The sequence below is a fragment of the Panicum virgatum genome, chromosome 5N (genome assembly GCF_016808335.1).
Source record: "Panicum virgatum strain AP13 chromosome 5N, P.virgatum_v5, whole genome shotgun sequence".
Taxonomy (NCBI): Eukaryota; Viridiplantae; Streptophyta; class Magnoliopsida; order Poales; family Poaceae; genus Panicum; species Panicum virgatum.
This window is the reverse complement of record NC_053149.1, coordinates 36923334-36943281: the sequence shown is the minus strand read 5'-3', so window position 1 is coordinate 36943281 and position 19948 is coordinate 36923334. Positions and strand designations below refer to the sequence as shown.

Sequence of the window (19948 nt, the reverse complement as noted above, 5' to 3'; positions counted from 1 at the left end):
CGATTCTTGAACTGATTGGTCTGTCGACACTTAACTATTTAATGAAAGAAACCATTAGGCTTGTTAAGGTTGTCAGACATTCCTGACTTTTAATTGCAGGCTTAGCCATCTTGTGAAATAAATAGGTTACAGACTTTCCCTCTAACTATTAACTCTTTCATTTAGGAACTGACAGAGATTCTTCAGCTGAACATGCTGAATTATTTAACACTTTAGTCCTGCATATGGGAGCATGTGATACTCATTAGCTTCCTGCTGTGGATATTGCCGGGCCAGTGCTGATTCGTCCTCCATCAATTTTTGAGGGTCTTGCTAGTTCGTAGATCCTTGGATAAGATGCAAGTACACAAAAATATGTATTTAACTCAACTGGTTGTTTTATGTTGCGTCTGTCAAAACTATCATACTTTATTTGGGTACTAGAGGATATTTTGTAAATGGCCTCCCATGTGCAGATTCATTGTGAGCTACCTAAAAAATGTCTGCAACCACATCCCACACAATTGATAGCTCTGGAACCGATGATGAGCATGATTCATCTCAACCATGTGTTAGGAGATCAAAGGTATGGCAATTCTTTGAGCAAGATTTGGTGATGGTAGATGACGTTTGGAAGGCAGTTTGCAAGTATTGTGGGCTGAGACTTGGGACTCAATCGGGCACTAGTAGTCTTAGAAGTCATATTGCTACAACTTGCCCGGCTATTGGGGATACTGATAGAAACAGTTTTTTTAGACACCATAAAGAAAAAATCTTCAGATACCTTTGTGTTTGACCCCGTCTTAAGTCGTGAGCGCATGGTTCAGTTTGTCATACATGCTGAAATCGAATTCAATAAATTTGAAGACCCTTACTTTGAGCCATGGATGGAAACTCTACAACCAACAATGAAATGTGTAGGGCGCCAAACCGTTCGTAATGATTGCCTCAAGATGTATGAGAAAATGAAGCAAGATATTCACAATGAGTTTTCAGTCTTAGACTCTCGTGTGTGCTTCACATCCGATATGTGGACTTCCCTTCAGAACTTAGGATATATGGTCATAACTGCACATTATGTGGATGCTGATTTCAAGCTTAAGAAGAAAATCATTAGTTTGAAGGAAGTCAAGTATCCTCATACCGGCTATGCTTTAGAAGAGGCTATTGTAAGTAGCCTAACCGAGTGGGGTTTAAGGGAGAAAATGCTTACTTTAACCTTAGATAATGCAGGCAACAATACCAAGGCATGTGAACTAATTGTACAACATTACAAGCATGAGTTGTTATGTGAGGGAGCACATCTGCATGTTAGATGTTCTCCACATATTTTGAATATTCTAGTTCAAGATGGAATGGAACTTATTCATGCTGCAATAGAGAAGATTCGTGAGTTGTTGAAGAGCATAGAATCTTCACCGTCACGAATTCAGAATTTCAACTCAATTGCAACTAATAAGGGCCTTAAAGCAAAACGTGGCATTTATCTGGATATACCAAACAGATGGAATTCTACATTTAGAATGGTACAAGAAGCATTAGATTACAAGTCTGTACTTAGTATTTGTCGGTGTCCCGACCCAGGGGGCCCGGATCCTAACTAGTAAATGCGGCGTGCTTCCTCGTCCCAGATGATGATGATGCAAGAGGCAACACAGCAACGCGCGGTTTATCCTGGTTCCGGCCGCGGGGCCGTACGTCCAGCAAAGGGGGTGTGCGAGGGCACTGTATTATCTTGCACCCGGAGTGCTTGTAGCAGGGGATACAAGCAAGGCAAGAGAGGGAGGGAAGCTCCCAAGTCTCTGCTAGAAGTGGAGTCGGCTCGGATGAGTGCTCAGTACTCCCTGAACGTCCTCTTGGAAAAGAGAAGCCAGAGAGAGAGACTAACCAGCCAGCCGCCCCGGCTAAAGGAAGCCCGCCCCCTCCTTTTATAGTCACAAGGAGGGGCGGGGTACATAAGTGGGGGCATAGAAGTCGTCGTTTTCCCCCTGAATCGCGGGGTACAGTGGTTGGATACTGTAGGAAGTACACTGTGGGAAGGCGGCGCACGTCGCTATCGTCCTGGATTTCGTCCTTGGTTCTGCGAGGATTGCGCCGGCCGTCCTACAGTGTCCCTGTAGGCGGCGTGGTCGCCGCTGATGTATGGTCTCCTATATACGGCGCGGTGGCATTCGGTGGGCCCTACGGATTAGGGTCCTGCTTGCACCAGCAGCAGTGGTAGCGAGGCGCGCGGCGGCCCTGGACCCCCTGGTCGGAGTGCGGGCGTGCACACTAGGAGGTCCGGGGGACGCGCGGAGGTCCCGGACTCCACAAGGAGGGAGGTCCGGGGCCCCGCCCGCGCGTGCTGAGTGCCCCTCTCGGAAGGACACGTGACATCGCCGGACCCCTTCCCCAGCGGAGAGGTGAGTCCAGATGGTCGGTGTCGGCAGAATGGTACGGGAGCAGTGCCGAGCCTGTCCTATCCCGCGTTACAGGTCCCAAGGTGCTGCTACAGCATCCGGGATGGCGGAATGGTGACCGGAGTCAGCGGATGGGACCCCGGTCACATCCACTGTGGAAGTGGCAGCCTGACGCCGCCCGTCCTTGGTGCCGTGGCGGAGTGGCTGGCCTTTAATGCCTTCGTACGGTGGTCGGTTGGGCGGCGGGGTTGTTTGTCCCTTGTGCCGAGAGACGGCCTCGAGCGAGGCGGAGATGAGTCACCCGCTCGAGGATAGGTCCGCTACCCTCGAGCGAGGTGGAGGTGTGTTGCGCGGTCGAGGGTCCCGAGGGGAGCCCTCGAGCGTGGCGGAAAATGAGTCACCCGCTCGAGGATAGGTCCGCTACCCTCGAGCGAGGCGGAGGTTGTCCGGCGGGCCCGAGGGGGATGCGAATGGGCCGCATGCTGGGCTTCTTTGAGCCATTTCCTTTCTTCCGGATGGGAAGCAGGACCGTGGGCCTTCAGTGGGCCTAGTTGTCCTTAACAGGTGTTTGTATTTTTAAAGCGATCTTAGTACCCCGATTAGGGTGCCCCTAATCGTGGTACCCGACAGTAGCCCCCGAGGCTTTGGTCGAGTCAATGGATTCGACCAAAGGGTGATTCGGCGATTTCCCCTTTGACGTGATCAGTCAATGCTGCGCATCCGCCAGACGCGCCTGAACGCCAGTCCGGCGGATGTGACAACACGCCGGTCGGGGTAGTACGCCCGCTGGGGGAGTACTTCGAGGTGCGCGCCTCTTTATTTGTTTGAAGGACAAGACGTGTCCGCGCGCTGGGGGGGGGCCAGGGCGACGGTGGCGCCCGCTGCTCTGCAGCTGGTACTCCCATTGCGCTGTCACGCATGTAGAGCCTTGGCCCCGACGTTCCTGGTTGCTTTGCGGCGCGCCGTTCGAGGGCAGCCGGCCAGAGCCAACACTGCCCCGCTTAGCGTCCAGGGGCTCAGCTCTGCTTTATTTCGTTTGGTCATGTCTCGGTGCGGGGACCGAGGACATCCTTTGCTCGTGGAGGGCCGCTTCGTCATGGGCGATACAAGCCTCCGCTCTTTAATAAGCTTGAAGCTTTGTGCCCGGCGCAGCTATAAATAGGGGTCGTGGGGTTCCCTTTCTTCTCCAACCTCCCAGCTCTTTCTTCCAGTATCGCCCTAATTTTGTAATGTTTTCTCTGCCCTTTTGTGACCGGCCCCCGGATGGGGCGGCCTGGCTTTTTTAGACTTTTGGCGCTAGAAGAAAGCTTGCGAGCAGTGGGGGAAGACCGGAGTGGGCATGCGCACCATCCCTCAGCTTCAGTGGGATCAGCAGAAGAGCATTGGGCCCATGGGGTCCTGCTCCTGCAATGTCCCCTAGCCTGAAGGGGGATGGAGACGCCTGACCGGGGCGCTGGCGCCAGGTCTGGCGGCTGTTTTTCGCATCGTCCCCCCGGGGACAAGGTTGCTCTCGGGGAGATGGTGCGGAGGGCGTTGTCTGCCAGCTCGACCCCCCCGCGTGGTCTTCGGTGGAGGAGACGCTAGAAGAAGGCTTGCGAGGAGAGCGTCCCGCTGGACCCGTGAGGTCTGGGGGCTGCTTCTTGCATCCCTAGTAGCCTCGCTGTTGTGTCAGCCAGGGGCCTGGTGCCTTTCTTCGTTGCTCGCTCCTCCCCAAGACAGGGAAAATTGCCACGTAGGTGGCAACGTGTTTGTATCTTTCGATGGCTTCGCGCCGGTAACCCTTTGTAATCTTTATTTGCATTTGAGCAATAAAGTCCCCTTTCTCCTCTACGTGGAGGATTACCGAGGGTATAAGGGTGTACATAGAGTTACGACCCTCGAATATGTATGAAGTCTCCTTCGCGGGGGCGCGTCAGCGCACCCGCGGGTGTAGCCCCCGAGGCCTTGGAGGAGTGTTTGTGCTCGTCCAAGGGCTACAAACATTGTCCCACTGGGTAGCTTTACTGGGATGGCCGTCCAACGTCTTTTTCAGCCGGCATCGGCACTTTTTCAGCCGGCCTCGGCACTCTCAGTGCTGGTACAGCGACCCGGCGTTCAGCTTAGCCGTTAGGGGAACGTACGCTAATAGCGGGGGGTTCGGTTATACACATGGAGCTTCATAAGTGACGGTTGTCGATTTATTCGAGGGTGTGGTTTTGAACCGTGGTGTGCGAGGAGCCCCCGAGCCCAGGCCCGTATGAAGGCGTTCAGGGGAACCCTCGAATTTTGATTACGACCCTCGTCGCCCTTCCGCAGGGAGGAGGGGTGAAGCGCACCATGCTACCCATGCCCGGGCCGCGAGCTATGGCTGCTTCAGTGAGCTATTGGCGGGTTGTTCAAGCGGACGTCCGTGCCCCGTTCGATAAGGGTTGGCTTGTGGTCCATAGACACGTCACATAGAGCACTTGCGAAGGTTCGCTAGGCGGGGCTCGGACCCATTCGATAGGGTCCGAGGGCTCGATGCTCTCCCTCGATGGGATCCCCCGTCTAGGCACCCTCGACTGGCCTTGAACACTGCGTAGGATGTCTCGAACTACTGCGTTCGAGGGTAGCTTGTACGGCACATCCCTGTAGTCCCTGACTCTGGTGATCTGGGGCGCCTGTCGAACCCCCTGAAGGGCCAGGCTTCGACCCCCTAATCAGTAAGGCCTCGAAATGCGATTCCTTCGAGGGTAAAGAGACCCTTCGAAGGAATATTTCGTCGTGATTCGGAAACGACACAGAGTCGCGAGTTATGCGCGCGGGTCTTCCGCTGGTGGTGGGCGACGTGGCCCGATCTGTGTGGTGCAGCGTGGGCGCGCCTTTTCAGGCGACAGCCTCGGGTAGATGAAGCGGCGTGGGCGGCGGCTGACGGATGGGATAGCTCAACAGTCACGCCGTGCCCGCCGGTTACCGTGCCGTAGTTATTACTGCGTGCGCGCGTGGGAGACTCCGCGATCATGGGGCCCAACCGTCAGCGAGAGCAAAATCTACCGCACTCAATGCGGTAGATTTGGGCCGTGGCTGCGCCCGTCGTGGTGAAATAAAATGAAGAGGAATGGGTTGTTTGGGCTCACCTGGCCATTTGACTTCATCCCTCTCTGCCTTCTCCGCCTCCTTTGCATCCTGAACCCATAGCCAAGAGCGAAAAGGAGGAAGAAGGAGGAGAGAGAGAGAGAGAAAGAGAGAACCTTAGCCGTTTCGGAGCCTTCATTCCCGCATCCCCCCTCGAATCGAAGACATGTCGGACATCCAGGAGCCTTTGCCGTGGGGGAAGTCTTCCGCCACCGTGGCGGTCCTACAGCAGTTGGTCGCCGACCGGCTGCTGCCGCGGATTACCGACTTGGGGGCGCCGGCGTGGATTTCACCGCATCCGGATGAGACCGAGCCGAAGCCCCCACAAGGCTACGTCGTGAGCTTCGTGCGCCTTCACGAGCGAGGCTTCGGCGTCCCCGTCAGCAGGTTCATGAGGGCTTTGTGCGAGTACTACGGAGTGGAACTGCACAACTTCAGCCCCAACTCCATCTCGCAGGCGGCGGTCTTCGTCGCCGTCTGCGAGGGGTACCTCGGCATCGAAGCCCACTGGGACCTCTGTGTCCATCTGTTCCGCGGTGAACTCTTCGTCGAGAACGCGCGGGGCCAACCGAGGCAGTTCACGCGCGCCGGTGGCCTGACGCTCCACGTCCGCCCGACCCGGAGGAATTTTTACATCACGAGCAAGATGACGACAAACAACTCCGGGTGGAGCCGAGGGTGGTTCTACCTTCGGAACTACAAGGGCGCGCTCCCGGCGTTCACTAACAAAGTTATCCGGGAGCGTCCGCCGAAGTGGGACTGGGGGATGTCGCCCCCATCGCAACAAGCCAAGCTCGAGGGCCTCACCGACGCGCTGGCGTGTCTGGTGAGGAAGGGGCTGATGGCAGCGGCCGTCATCGTGAACTTCCACCGGCAGAGGGTTATCCCTCTCGTGGAAAGGGCCCTGCCGATTTTCGAGCTCACCCCCGGGAGCAAGGTGGAGGGCTCAAGGACGTCGAAAGAGCTGCTATCCCACACCGCCGCCGCCTGTAGGGCGAAGTACGCGGTGGCTGACTTCCCTTAAAATCCCGAGGACCTCTGGAGGATCAAGATGCACCCCGAGCTGGGGTACATTTCTCTGGTAAGTTTTGATTTCGAATCCGCTGTATTTTATTCGTCCCCTTTTCCTGACCCTGTCTCGGGCGTGCTTTGCAGGGGTTGAGGTGCGGCACCTCGAAGCCCCCGGTCCCGGAACAACGCCTGATCAATCGTCTCCACGCGGAGAAGATGAAAAGGCGGAAGGACGCGACGGAGGAAAAGGCCGAGAGGAAGAGGAAGAGAAAGGGGAAGCACGACAAGGAGTGCAAGCTTGCTCGTGCGGAGGGGAAAGCATGGCCCGCCACGCCCGAGTCCTCGGAGGAGGAGGAGGAGGCCTCGGATGCCGAGGACCACACTCTGAGGAGCGACGGGGAAGCCGCGGGCACGAGCCCCCCGCCGTTCTACCTGTGGTATGATGACGAGGGGGAGCCGGTGGCACCGGAGGTGACGAGGGCCATAGCAGAGTCCTCGGTGCACCCATCCCTCGGGGGGGCTGAGCTGGGGTCTTCGCCTCTGGCGGCTGGTGAGGAGACGCCTGCGCCCCAGGTGCTGGTCCTTGGCGACAAGACTGCGGCGGGCGAGGAGTCGTCCGTGCTGGCAGCCTCGAGTCACCAGGCCGACACGAGGGGGCGCCCTCGGGGCAGTCTTCGAGGGGCGGCACGGCGACTCGGACCCGAAGAAGCGCCTCGAGGAAGCGGAGCATGAGTGCTCGATCCGGGTAAGCAGACCTCGCTTTCGTTTTTGTTGCGTGTTTGGTGGGTTTCTCGATCCTATTGTCCTCAACTCATGTTCTTCGATTTCCAGCCCCGGGGCCGTCCCCAAAGATGCGGTGCAGCTTGCCCCGGCCAAGGCTCTCAAGACCGGGGCACGCAGTACGCCGCACACGGCGCCGCAGCCCCGCCTGCTGTGGACCTCGAGGCGGCGGCCGCGAGGCTACGGGAGGCCATGGCTCGGGGTGCCCAGGCAGCGCAGCAAGCTCGGGCACAGGAGGAGGAGGGTGACGCCGGCCAGAGCGGTGCCGAAGCAGCCGCTCTGGCTGCCGACGCCGGGGAGACCGGCCAGGGTGGTGTGGACGGCGCCACCCTGGCCGTTACTGAAGTTGAGGCCGGTCAGGGCAATGTGGCTAGCGCCGCCCGACCAGACACAGGAGGAGAGACCGGCGGGGGCGCGCAGGAGCGCCCTGCTGACCGTGTGGAGGAGGAGACCCTCGTCTTCGAGCCCCCGAGGGCCGAGGGCGAGGGCATCACAGAGGAGACGGCGCAAGAGGCACCGATGGTGGAAGGAGCTCCCGTCCTGGGGCCCGCGGAGGCCCGGGACGAGGGTACTGTCGCGGTAGTGCCCGTGCCAACGGCGCAAGTGGGTGTGACGGCGGTGGTGGAGCTGCCGGACAGCAGTGAGGAGTACGGGGACTCGATGGACATCGACCCCGTTGCTGCGGCAAGCGCCGCCGCACACATCGCCGAGTTCGCGTCAGCCAGCGCGGGCATGCTCGAGGCGGGGACGTCCGAGGGGGGCCATCTCGGGGCGATCATTCCGACCGGGGTCCCCTCGGAGTTCCTTCGCAAGGAGCAAGAGGAGGAGGAGGCCTGGAACAAGCAGATGGGCGTGGGCCACGAGATCTTGCAAGCCCTTGACCGCGCCTTCACGCTCCACCAGAATGCGGATTACCAGGTCAGCCAGGTAAATGCTTCCCCCCCCCCCGAAAATTGCTCGGATTTGGTTTAACTTTTAGGCGTCTTCACCCACGTCCTCCCCTTTGTAGCAGCTGAGGGAAATCTCGCGCGAAAAGAGCGCCGAGATGAACCGGCTGTACTCTCAGCTGAGCCAGCTCGGGCAGCACAACGCCGAGCTGGTACTCAAGAACATTGACGCCAACGCGAAGATGGCGGATCTGGGAGCGCGTCAGCAGGCGCTGGAGGAGGAGCTGGCGCGGGTTGCTGGTGAGCGGGACGTCCAGAGGGCGGCAGCGGAGGAGAAGGCCCGGGAGGCCGAGGCACAAGCTGCCGAGCTGCAGCGCCTTCGGACGGCGCTCGAGTATAGAGCTCGGGAGGCTGAGGTCCAAAGCGCCGAGCTACAACGTCTCAGCACCACGCTCGAGCAGCAGAAGGCTGAGCTCCTCCACAGGGAGGTAGCTGTGGTTGCGCTCACCGGGACCCTCCGGGAATAGGGCGAGGCCCTCGAGGAGAAGGGGGTGGCCCTCCAGAACATGGGGGCTACCCTTATGGAGAAGGAAGCCTCCTTGTCCTCGCTCGAAGAGGCCGCTCGAGCCCAGAGGGAGGAGGCGCCGAGGAACATCACGGGTGAGTACCTTTGATTTTTCGTTGATTTGTTACTTTTCACAACTGACGTTGGTTTCCTTTGCTCAGAGCTGAGGCAGAAGGTGGCGGACGAGACCGCGGTGAAGGAAGCGGTCCACACCGCGCTCACGGCGGCGCAGATGGAGTTTGCTGAGCTAGAGCAGACCGCCGTGAGCGTGTGTCAAGAGCTCGAGGGGGAGGGTGCCGTCTCGGGCAGTTCGGTGATCAGCCGCCTGCGCTTGCTAGGCGGCCGGATTACCGAACACGCCAAGAGCACCTTCCGTCTCGGTGTCCTGCGGGCTCTCGCCGTGGCCTCGACACACTACCTCATGGATCTCCAGAGGGTGTCGTCGGGGTACGTCATTCCCGATGATGCGGATGCGGACGCCGCGTCGGTCATCATGGATGAAGTTGACGCAGCCGCGGAGGAGTTCGCCACCGTCCTCGCCGAAAAGCTCGAAGCAGACATCCCTCCCATCACCGAATTCGATGCCCCTGAGGGCCCGCAAGGGGGGATGGTAGCCTGTAGGAAAAGTGGGCCTCGAAGCCCATGTAAATAGATTAGTGTTTATCATAGTCGCGCTTTGTAATCGCATCCTATGAATATAAGAGATTTTATTTTCGTAATTTGAATGTGTGGCCCGTCGAGGCCTTGTGAGTTCGAACCTATATTTCTTTACTTTATTTCCGTGTTCTTCGTATGCGACTTAGATAAACATCTGCGAGGAAGTTCGCGTTCATAAGCAACGTAGGCGTAGGGTGGTGAGGGGGGTGCCGTGTCCTGGAGGCGTAGGCAGCCCCACGACTCGGCCAGCCCCGTACCGTAGTTGCTTACGCCTCACGTCCGTTTTTTCCAAGGATACGAGAAGCTTAGGGTCGAGACGGAAATATTTCGAAAAAACATTGGCGACTTTTTGGGGACGTTCGGGGGTTCCCCCCGTAGTAGACCCCGAGGGAGGCTCGGCTTTGCCGAGGGTAAAGCCGAGCGTACCTCAATGTTCGTGTGCACCCGAGCCCTCGAGGGTCCGGAAGGTTCCCAAAAAGCAGTAAGTAAAGCGTACTTCCTTATTATTTCGGGAAATTGAAAATGCGAGTACGAACAATATACAAATAGCTCGAAATGCTAAGGATAGAAGTGATGTAGCTGTTGTATGTTCCAAGCGTTGGTAAGGACTTCGCCGTTTTCGTTCGCCAGCTTGTATGTGCCGGGTTTGAGCACCTCGGCGATTATGTACGGCCCTTCCCATGGAGGTGAGAGCTTGTGGTGGCCCCTGTTGTCCTGTCGGAGCCTCAGCACCAAGTCCCCTTCGTTGAGGTCTCGGCGCCGGACCCTCTGCGCTTCATACCTTCGCAAAGACTGCTGGTAGCGCGCAGAGTGGAGGAGCGCCATGTCTCGAGCCTCGTCCACTTGGTCCAGCGAGTCTTCGCGAGCTCGCTGGTTTTGTTGCTCTTGGTATGCCTTGAGCCTTGGCGATCCATATTCCAAGTCAGTGGGGAGAATGGCCTCAGCGCCGTAGACGAGGAAGAACGGGGAAAAGCCCGTGGTTCTATTTGGGGTCGTCCTCAGGCTCCAAATGACCGAGGGTAGCTCCGTGAGCCACCTCCGGCCAAACTTGTTCAGCTTGTTGAAGATTCTCGGCTTCAGTCCCTGGAGGATCATGCCGTTGGCACGCTCCACTTGCCCATTCGTCTGTGGGTGTGCCACAGCCGACCAGTCCACACGTATGTGGAAACTGTCGCAGAACGCCAAGAACTTCTTGCCTGTGAACTGGGTGCCGTTGTTGGTGATAATCGAGTTCGGGACCCCGAACCTGAAGACGATGTCGGTGAAGAATAGAACTGCTTGCTCGGATTTGATCTTGCCGATGGGTCGAGCCTCGATCCAATTGGAGAACTTGTCGACCGCCACCAGCAAGTGGGTGAAGCCCCCGGGCGCCTTCTTCAGCGGACCGACGAGGTCTAGTCCCCACACGGCGAACGGCCATGTGATGGGGATGGTCTGCAGAGCATGGGCCGGGAGCTGTGTTTTTCGCGCGTAGAACTGGCAACCCTCGCAGGTTCGCACAACGTCGGTGGCGTCAGCGACCGCGGTGGGCCAGTAGAAGCCTTGCCGGAACGCGTTACCCACGAGAGTGCGCGGTGCAGCGTGATGGCCGCATATGCCGGCGTGGATGTCGCGGATCAGCTCCTTGCCCTCGGGGTCGGGGATGCATCGCTGCATGACGCCCGAGGGACTGCGCTTGTATAGCACGTCATCGATTAGAACGAAGGACTTGGCCCGCCTAGCGAGGCGCCGCGCTTGAGCACGGTTCGAGGGTAGGACCCCTCGAGCCATCCAGTCAATGTACTGGACGCGTCAGTCTCGCGAAGTGGGGGCCTCGTCGACTTCCATTGCTTCGGCCTCGTCAGCGGAGGTGGTCCCGAAGTCAATGTCCATGGGCTCAACCCCGTCCGCCGGGGGGTTCCCTCAGGGGGACCCGGTGGTCGAGGGGCCCGGTTCCGCCGGATCTTTGAATTCGGCGGAGGGCTTGGTGATGTCGCGAGCGAAGATGTTCAGGGGGACGGTGGTCCGCCCCGACGTGATCTTGGCTAATTCGTCGGCGTCCTCGTTGTACTTGCGCGGGACATGATTGAGCTCAAGGCCGTCGAATTTGTCTTCGAGGCGGCGCACTGCACTGCAGTATGCCTCCATCTTCGGGTCATGACAGCTAGACTCCTTCATGACTTGATCGACAACGAGTTGAGAGTCGCCGTGCGCGTCGAGGCGTTTGACGCCGAGCTCGATGGCGATGCGGAGGCCACTGAGAAGGGCCTCGTACTCCGCCATGTTGTTGGAAGCAGGGAAATGCAAGCGTATCACGTACCGCATGTGTTCTCCGAGGGGTGAGATGAAGAGGAGGCCGGCACCGGCGCCGGTTTTCATCACCGATCCATCGAAGTACATAGTCCAGCATTCGCTCTGGATTTGTGGTGAAGGTAGCTGAGTGTCCGTCCACTCAGCCACGAAGTCAGCCAAGATTTGGGACTTGATCGCCTTGCGGGGGGCGTAGGTGAGTGTTTCTTCCCATCAGCTCCACAGACCATTTGGCAATTCTACCCTCGGCTTCCCGGTTACGGGCTATCTCTCCCAAGGGGAAAGACGAGACCATGGTAACGGGGTGAGCCTCGAAGTAGTGGCGCAGCTTGTGCCGAGCCAAAACCACTGCGTAGAGCAGTTTTTGAATCTGCGGATATCGTGTCTTAGTTTCAGACAACACCTCGCTGATGTAATATACCAGTCGTTGGGCGGGCAGAGTATGACCCTCCTCTTGTCTTTCGACCACGATCACCGCGCTGACCACTTGGGTCGTCGCAGCTACGTACAGATAGAGGGGCTCGCCGCCCATAGGTGGTGTGAGAATGGGGACGCGAGTGAGCGACGCCTTCAGCCTTTCGAGGGCTTCTTGGGCTTCGGGGGTCCACGTGAAGCGCTCGGTTTTCCTCAAGAGTCGATACAGGGGTAAGCCTTTCTCGCCGAGACGTGAGATGAAACGGCTAAGGGATGCTAGGCATCCCATGACCCTCTATACCCCCTTTAGATCTCGGGTCGGCCCCATCCGAGTAATGGCCGAGACTTTGTCGGGGTTGGGTTCGATGCCCCGCTGGGAGACAATGAAGCCCAAGAGCATGCCTCGAGGCACCCCGAACATGCACTTTTCGGGGTTGAGTTTCACCCCTTTGGCCCGTAGGCAATCGAACGCGATTTTGAGATCGGCAACCAGGTCGTCCGCCTTCCTGGTTTTTACAACGATATCATCGACATATGCCTCTACGCTCTGCCCGAGATGGTCTCCGAAAACATGGAGCATACACCGCGTTTCTGAGGCCAAAGGGCATCGTAACATAGCATTACATGCCGAAGGGTGTGATAAAAGAAGTCGCGAGCTGGTCGGTCTCTTTCATCTTGATTTGGTGGTAACCGGAATAGGCATCAAGAAAGGATAGGAGTTCACATCCCGCAGTAGTATCTACAATCTGATCAATTCGTGGCAAAGGAAAGGGAACCTTCGGACATGTCTTATTTAAACTAGTGTAATGTACACACATCCTCCAGTTTCCACTCTTTTTCTTCACTAATACTGGATCAGCTAGCCACTCGGGATGGAATACCTCTTTGATGAATCCGGTCGCCAGAAGTTTCTGCAACTCCTCGCCGATCGCCCGGCGCTTGAGCTCGTCGAAGTGTCGCAGGCGCTGCTTCACCGGCTTGGAGTTGGGTCGGACATCAAGGTAGTGCTCGGCGACCTCCCTCGGTATGCCAGGCATGTCCGAGGGGCTCCACGCAAAGATGTCTGTGTTGGCGCGGAAGGAAATCGACGAGCACCACTTCCTATTTGCCGTCGAGGTTGGCGCTGATCTGCAACGCCTTGTCGTCGGAGTGGTTCGGATCGAGGGGCATCTTCTTGATATCCTCGGCGGGTTCGAAGCTCCCGGCGTGTCGGTGCGTGGAGTCCAAGGCCTCGCTTGCCATTTTGTCGAGGGTGGCTGCGAGGGCCTCGTCCTCCGCTTGAGCTTCTGCGCGCTCAACGCACTCAACGTCGCACTCGTAGGCGTGCTCGAATGAAGAGCCGATGGTGATCACGCCCTTTGGACCCGGCATCTTGAGCTTGAGGTAGGTGTAGTTGGGGACGGCCATGAACTTGGCGTAACAAGGACGACCCAGGATGGCATGGTAGGATCCCCGAAACCCCACCACCTCGAAAGTGAGTACCTCCTTGCGGAAGTTGGCTGCTGTGCCGAAGCACACAGGCAGATCGATCTGGCCGAGGGGTTGGACTCGCTTCCCCGGCGCGACGCCGTGGAATGGCGACTTGCTGGGGCGAAGCTTGTCCAGTCCGATCCCCATGAGCTCCAAGGTAGGGGCGTACATGATGTTGAGGCTGCTGCCTCCGTCCATGAGCACCTTGGAGAAGCGAGTGTTGTAGATGATGGGGTCGACAATGAGCGGATACCATCCTGGATGCAGGACGTAGTCGGGGTGGTCCTCGCGGCCAAAGGTGATGGTATCCTTCGACCAGTCGAGGTAGGATGGCGTGGCTTTGGTGACGGAAAAGACTTCGCGGCGCTCATGCTTGCGCTGCCGAGAAGTCATATTCGTCGTTGCTCCTCCAAAGATGAAGAAGGCGTTCTCCACTGGGGGGAACTCGTCATCTCCACCTTTGTCACCAGCATCCTTCTTCTTGTCCTCGTCGCGATGCGCGACACGGTTGTAGTATTTCTTGAGCATTTCGCACTGCTCGAGGGTATGATTGACCGGGCCCTTGTGGTAAGGGCACGGCTTCTTGAGCATGTCGTCGAATTGGCCACCACCGCCTCGAGGGGGGCCTCGAGGTCCTTTGCAGTCTGGGGCGGCGGCGAAGGCCTCCTCGGAGTCCTCTGCCTGCCCTGACCCACGCTGGTTCGGTGGGACCGGCTTCTTTCCCTTCCTCCCCCGCTTCTGTTTCTTGGCGGGGGCGTTGGGCTTGGCGTTGCTACCCTCCGCGGGCGCATCGTCCTTGCGCTTGCTCAATTTGTCGTCGAAGATGGCACCAACGGCTTCCTCGCCGGCGGCGTAGTTGGTGGCAGCGTCGAACAGCTCATTGGTGTTGACGGGTCGGCTTCTTACGAGCTCATGCACCAGGTTCCTACAGGTCGTACCCTCAAGGAAAGCGTTGATGACCTCGACGTGGGTGACGCTGGGGAGCTTGGTGCACTGCTTGGAGAAGCGTCGCACGTAGTCATGCAGGGACTCGCGGGGCTTCTGGCAACACCCTTTGAGATCCCAGGAGTTCCCAGGGCGCACGTACGTGCCTTGGAAGTTGCCCACGAAGATGTGGACCAAGTCGGCCCAGTTGTGGATCTGATCCGCAGGCAGGTGCTCGAGCCACGTTCGTGTGTCGTCAGCAAGATGAAGAGGAAGGTTGCGGATGATGACCGCGTCCTCCGTCGCGCCGCCTAGCTGGCACGCTAGGCGGTAGTCATTGAGCCAGACTGCAGGATCAGTCTCGCCCGAGTATTTGACGAGGGTGTTGGGTTGTCGAAAGCGCGGGGGAAAAGATGCAGTTCGAATCTCCCGGCTGAATACCCGGGTGCCCGGAGGCTCCGGGGACTCACCTCTGTCATGCTCGGGGTCAAAGCATCCACCCCGTCGAGGGTGTACCTCCTGCCGTCGATGACGTTGCGGGCGTCGCCGTCGCCAGCGTGCCTATGAGTGTCGCGGATTCGCTCCCTTACGGGAACTCTCCCGATGCGCTCGTGCACCGAGGGCGCCTTCGCACCGGGCGTTACGGCTGCCTTGCCCTTCCCAGCTGGGGGTGTGTGCACAGAAACCTCACGGTCCTGGTGCGCAGTCCCATCACGCTGCTCCGGGGCCTTCGAACGCATACGAGACGCAGAACTCTCGGCCTGCTGCACGGTAGCTTGCTCGATGAGCTCCTGTGTCTCGCGGCGCAGGTTGCGGCCCGAAGGTGTCGATGGCTCGGGCATAGCTTGGAGTAGGTAAGCCACAGCGACGAGCTTCTCGCCCGCCGTCTTCAGCTCCAGAGATTTGTCGACGTTGTGGTCGGCCAGGATGCGCTCCCGTGCAACACGTCCCGCCGCCTGGGCGTGTGCACCACGCACGGTACGCTGCTGCTCGAGTGCGGCGCGCAGCTCCTGGGTTTGTTGACGCTGCTCGTCGAGCTTGGCTTGAAGCTCATTGAGCTGTGCCAGCTGAGCTTGGCGCGCCGCCGAGCTTGACGAAGAAGGGGCTGCAAGCGGCACCACCGGTGGGTTTGCCTGCGCGTCCGCCCCGCCGTCCTCGTGGTTGCTCGGGGCGTTGTCATTTTGCTCGTCCGCGAGGTCCGCCATGAAGCACTCTCGGGAAGGATCAAAATCCCCCTCGCTGGAGTCTTCGGAGCAGGTGAGGCAGTAAGCCGTCGCTAGCTGGAACGTGCGGAGAGCGTCGGGGTCGCGGACCCCGGAGTAGTCCTCGGCCTTCTCGGCCGTAAAGTTGTTCATGAAGAAGTTGACGTCGTCGGCGATCGAGCTCGCCGTCTCGGGGTAGGATTCGTCAGAAGACGACGCGATGAGGCTGTGGATCGACAGAAGATGATGACCCGGTAGATCCTCATGCTCGATGAAGTTAGCGCTGGTTGATGAGGCGTGGGCGGTAGCGTTGCGCATCCCAAAGGGGAAGGGCGACGCCGAAGTCGAGCCCCCCTGGGAGGCACTAGTGCCGCAGCAGGTGACGATGTCGGCGCAGATGACGCCGAGGCACGTGATGACGAGGCGGTGGCCCCGCTAGTCGTGATGCTGAGCAGCGACATGCCAGCCTCGACCCACGTGGGGGAGTTGTGGCGTGCCGCACGACGCCGCTCCACCTGCGCCTGTCGCGAACGTTGGCCCGAGCGCCTGTTGCGCCGGGCTGGTGAAGTCGGGGTGACGGGGTTGCGTCCGGGGGAGAGGAGCTGCATGAGGTAACCGTTGCCGGTTGCCCTGAACTCGAGACTCCCAAACGAGATCATGCGTCCCGCTGGAAACAGATCCGAAACGCCTATGGGGTATGGGTTGGATCTGCCCGCCATCCCTGGAGATCAAATGGGAAAAAGAGAGAAAAATGTCACGCCGCTCCCCCTACCTGGCGCGCCAACTGTCAGTGTTCCGACCCAGGGGGCCCGGATCCCAACTAGTAAATGCGGCGTGCTTCCTCGTCCCAGATGATGATGATGCAAGAGGCAACACAGCAACGCGCGGTTTATCCTGGTTCCGGGCACGGGGCCGAACGTCCAACAAAGGGGGTGTGCGAGGGCACTGTATTATCTTGCACCCGGAGTGCTTGTAGCAGGGGATACAAGCAAGGCGAGAGAGGGAGGGAAGCTCCCAAGTCTCTGCTAGAAGTGGAGTCAGCTCGGATGAGTGCTCAGTAGTCCCTGAACGTCCTCTTGGAAAAGAGAAGCCAGAGAGAGAGAGAGACTAACCAGCCAGCCGCCCCGGCTAAAGGAAGCCCACCCCCTCCTTTTATAGTCACAAGGAGGGGCGGGGTACATGAGTGGGGGCATAGAAGTCGTCGTTTTCCCCTGAATCGCAGGGTACAGTGGTTGGATACTGTAGGAAGTACACTGTGGGAAGGCGGCGCGCATCGCTGTCGTCCTGGATTTCATCCTTGGTTCTGCGAGGATCGCGCCGGCCGTCCTGCAGTGTCCCTGTAGGCAGCGTGGTCGTCGCTGATGTATGGTCTCCTATATACGGCGCGGTGGCATTCGGTGGGCCCTACGGATTAGGGTCCTGCTTGCACCAGCGGCAGTGGTAGCGGGGCGCGCGGCGGCCCTGGACCCCCTGGTCGGAGTGCGAGCGTGCACACTAGGAGGTCCGGGGGACGCGCGGAGGTCTCGGACTCCACAAGGAGGGAGGTCCGGGGCCCCGCCCGCGCGTGCTGAGTGCCCTTCTCGGAAGGACACGTGACATCGCCGGACCCCTTCCCCAGCGGGGAGGTGAGTCCGGATGGTCGGTGTCGGCATAATGGTACGGGAGCAGTGCCGAGCCTGTCCTATCCCACGTTACAGGTCCCAAGGTGCTGCTACAGCATCCGGGATGGCGGAATGGTGACCGGAGTCAGCGGATGGGACCCCGGTCACATCCACTGTGGAAGTGGCAGCCTGACGCCGCCCGCCCTTGGTGCCGTGGCGGAGTGGTTGGCCTTTAATGCCTTCGTACGGCGGTCGGTTGGGCGGCGGGGTTGTTTGTCCCTTGTGCCGAGAGACGGCCTCGAGTGAGGCGGAAATGAGTCACCCGCTCGAGGATAGGTCCGCTACCCTCGAGTGAGGCGGAGGTGTGTTGCGCGGTCGAGGGTCCCGAGGGGAGCCCTCGAGCGAGGCGGAGGTTGTCCGGCGGGCCCGAGGGGGATGCGAATGGGCCGCATGCTGGGCTTCTTTGAGCCCTTTCCTTTCTTCCGGATGGGAAGCAGGCCGTGGGCCTTCGTGGGCCCAGTTGTCTTAACAGGTGTTTGTGTTTTTAAAGCGATCCTAGTACCCCGATTAGGGTGCCCCTAATCGTGGTACCCGACAGTATTTATGCTGAACAATATCTTGAAGTTGCACCAAATGAAGAAGAGTGGTCAAAAGCCGAAGCGATATGTGTATTTCTCAAGGCTTTTGAAGAAGCCACAAATCTAGTATCGGCTGACCAAAAACCAACTTCGCACAAATTCTTACCATTAGTGCTTTCTATTCGATATGCTTTGAATGATCCAACATGGCAAAATAATGAAGTTTTGGTAGATTTGGCTGCTGCAATGAAGGTTAAATTTGCGAAATATTGGGAGCCTAAACCAGTACCTAATGAGTCTAGCCTCCGGAGAAGGAAAGAGTACGATTTTAACGTTGTAATTGTCATTGCCACTATCTTAGATCCAAGAAGAAAGTTTGATTATGTGGTATGAGAAAGTATGTAGCAGTTTCGATCAAGCTGATAAATGTACGAAATCAGTACAAGATTGGCTGAAGAAGTACTTCAATGAGTATGAACGATTTGCAAGGAGTGATGGCTCAGCATTTGTGTCAAGTTCAAGTGGAAGCATCTGTACTGTTGGTTCACCTGTGCTTGGGAAAAGGGTACTAGAAGAAGAATTAGCTGATTTCAAATCTCGTTGTCGAGTTGTTCGTAGGCCAAAATCTGAGATGTAGGAGGCTTTAGTTAGTGCGAAAGATTGGCTCACTATAGTCCAAGATAAAGATAAGGACGATGAAAGTACCCACTGTTTCTTTTACCTTCAATGATCACCAAATTCTTATTTGAAATATGCAGAGATGAGAAGTTGTTGCTCTTAAGCCAAGTTCCTCTCTTTTTTGGATGCAGGGATCTTAAGTGAAGTTGCTGGGGTTGGTGCAGGGCAAAATGTGCCACAGGTGGAATCAGCTGGACCGGTGGGGGCTTAACCGATGGAATTAGGTATGTTATAACTATGACTCCATTTGCATCTCCCTAGAACAGGGTATATGTTCTGTCTTTCTGTCTCTCATGGCATGACTGGTTTAGCCATCTTGTGAAATTTGTTTTAATTAATTTTGTACCTGAATCCAAATTTCATACTTCGTACCTGAATCTTTTGGATTATGTGCAATAAATAGGTTACAGACTTTCCCTCTAACTATAAACTCTTTCATTTAGAAACTGACAGTTAGAGATTCTTCAGCCGAACATGCTGAAATATTTTCAATTTCCTTGCCGTGCATGGTACTACCTTAATTCCAAGGAGATATTTGGCTTTAGCTTGTAAACAAATCAAAAGGCACATGTATACTTAGTTTTATCTAAGGTCCCGTTTGTAATCTTGTGTTGTGAGTGATTAGATAGTGCCTGGCTTTCATATTAATTGTAAGTGAGAACTGAATAGCTGTGCAGATTCTGTATGTATAGATGGATGTCGACCTTCAGCTTTACATATTAGTTATAGGTCAGGCCACCAATATCGATAGTACCCATGCCTTAATTTGTTCTGGCATTCGCGAGCCTCCTTAAAGTTTCTTGCCATATCAAGTTCTGTACTGATACCTTTCTAATGTTTATCCTCAATACCCTGCCTGACTACAATGCAGCTTTACCTGTTTTTTTTTTACACATGCATCATCCAATTTCATTTGAACTACAGCAATCATCTGTCTATGACTCGATGGAATTTGATCAAACAGTTTCATTTGGCGCAGCCATGTGCGTCTATTCAGGACTCTTTATGAGGTAAGCTTACTGCAGCGCTGAATTCATTTTTCTTCTTCAGTCATCCGCATTGCAACATCATATTTGGTGAAGTTTCCTATATATATAATGAGGCATCCTTATGTTCCTTGGGCCATACTGGCCGAATAACTATATGCAACTCAAATGGCAAAGCTGAATTTGACAGATATATGGAGAACAAAGAACCGGAGGCTCAGCAGTAAAAGAAGTGTATAAACCTGCATTTATTTACCTTCCCAATAAGAGTGACCTGCAGCAGCAGCAGCTTTACCTGCCGGAGTCTTATTTATGTTGTATCTAGTGGCACATGTAAGCATATGTATGGCCATATGGCACAATTCACTCACCGCCAAAACCTGTGTGCATACATTGTGATTTTTTATTTGGATCCACTCCCAATTCGACGTGATA

General features: G+C 56.9%; 1 protein-coding gene and 1 long non-coding RNA gene across 2 annotated transcripts in view; one reads left to right on the top strand and one right to left on the bottom strand.

Annotated features, from left to right (window-relative positions):
- Positions 1-19948, top strand: part of LOC120676108 — a 20609-nt gene extending 661 nt beyond the window's left edge. Inside the window, exons 3-5 of the long non-coding RNA XR_005675670.1 lie at positions 18659-18751; positions 19452-19537; positions 19704-19948. This is a non-coding gene — a long non-coding RNA (uncharacterized LOC120676108). The remainder of the gene's footprint in view (positions 1-18658; positions 18752-19451; positions 19538-19703) is intronic.
- On the bottom strand, positions 13176-13742 carry LOC120676107. The gene has a single exon (XM_039957330.1). The coding sequence runs from the start codon at positions 13740-13742 to the stop codon at positions 13176-13178; it is 567 nt and encodes a 188-aa protein (XP_039813264.1).

What these genes read in the sequence shown, in the direction of transcription:
- LOC120676107 (XM_039957330.1), bottom strand. Translation starts at nt 13,742, where the DNA reads ATGGACGGAGGCAGCAGCCTCAACATCATGTACGCCCCTACCTTGGAG.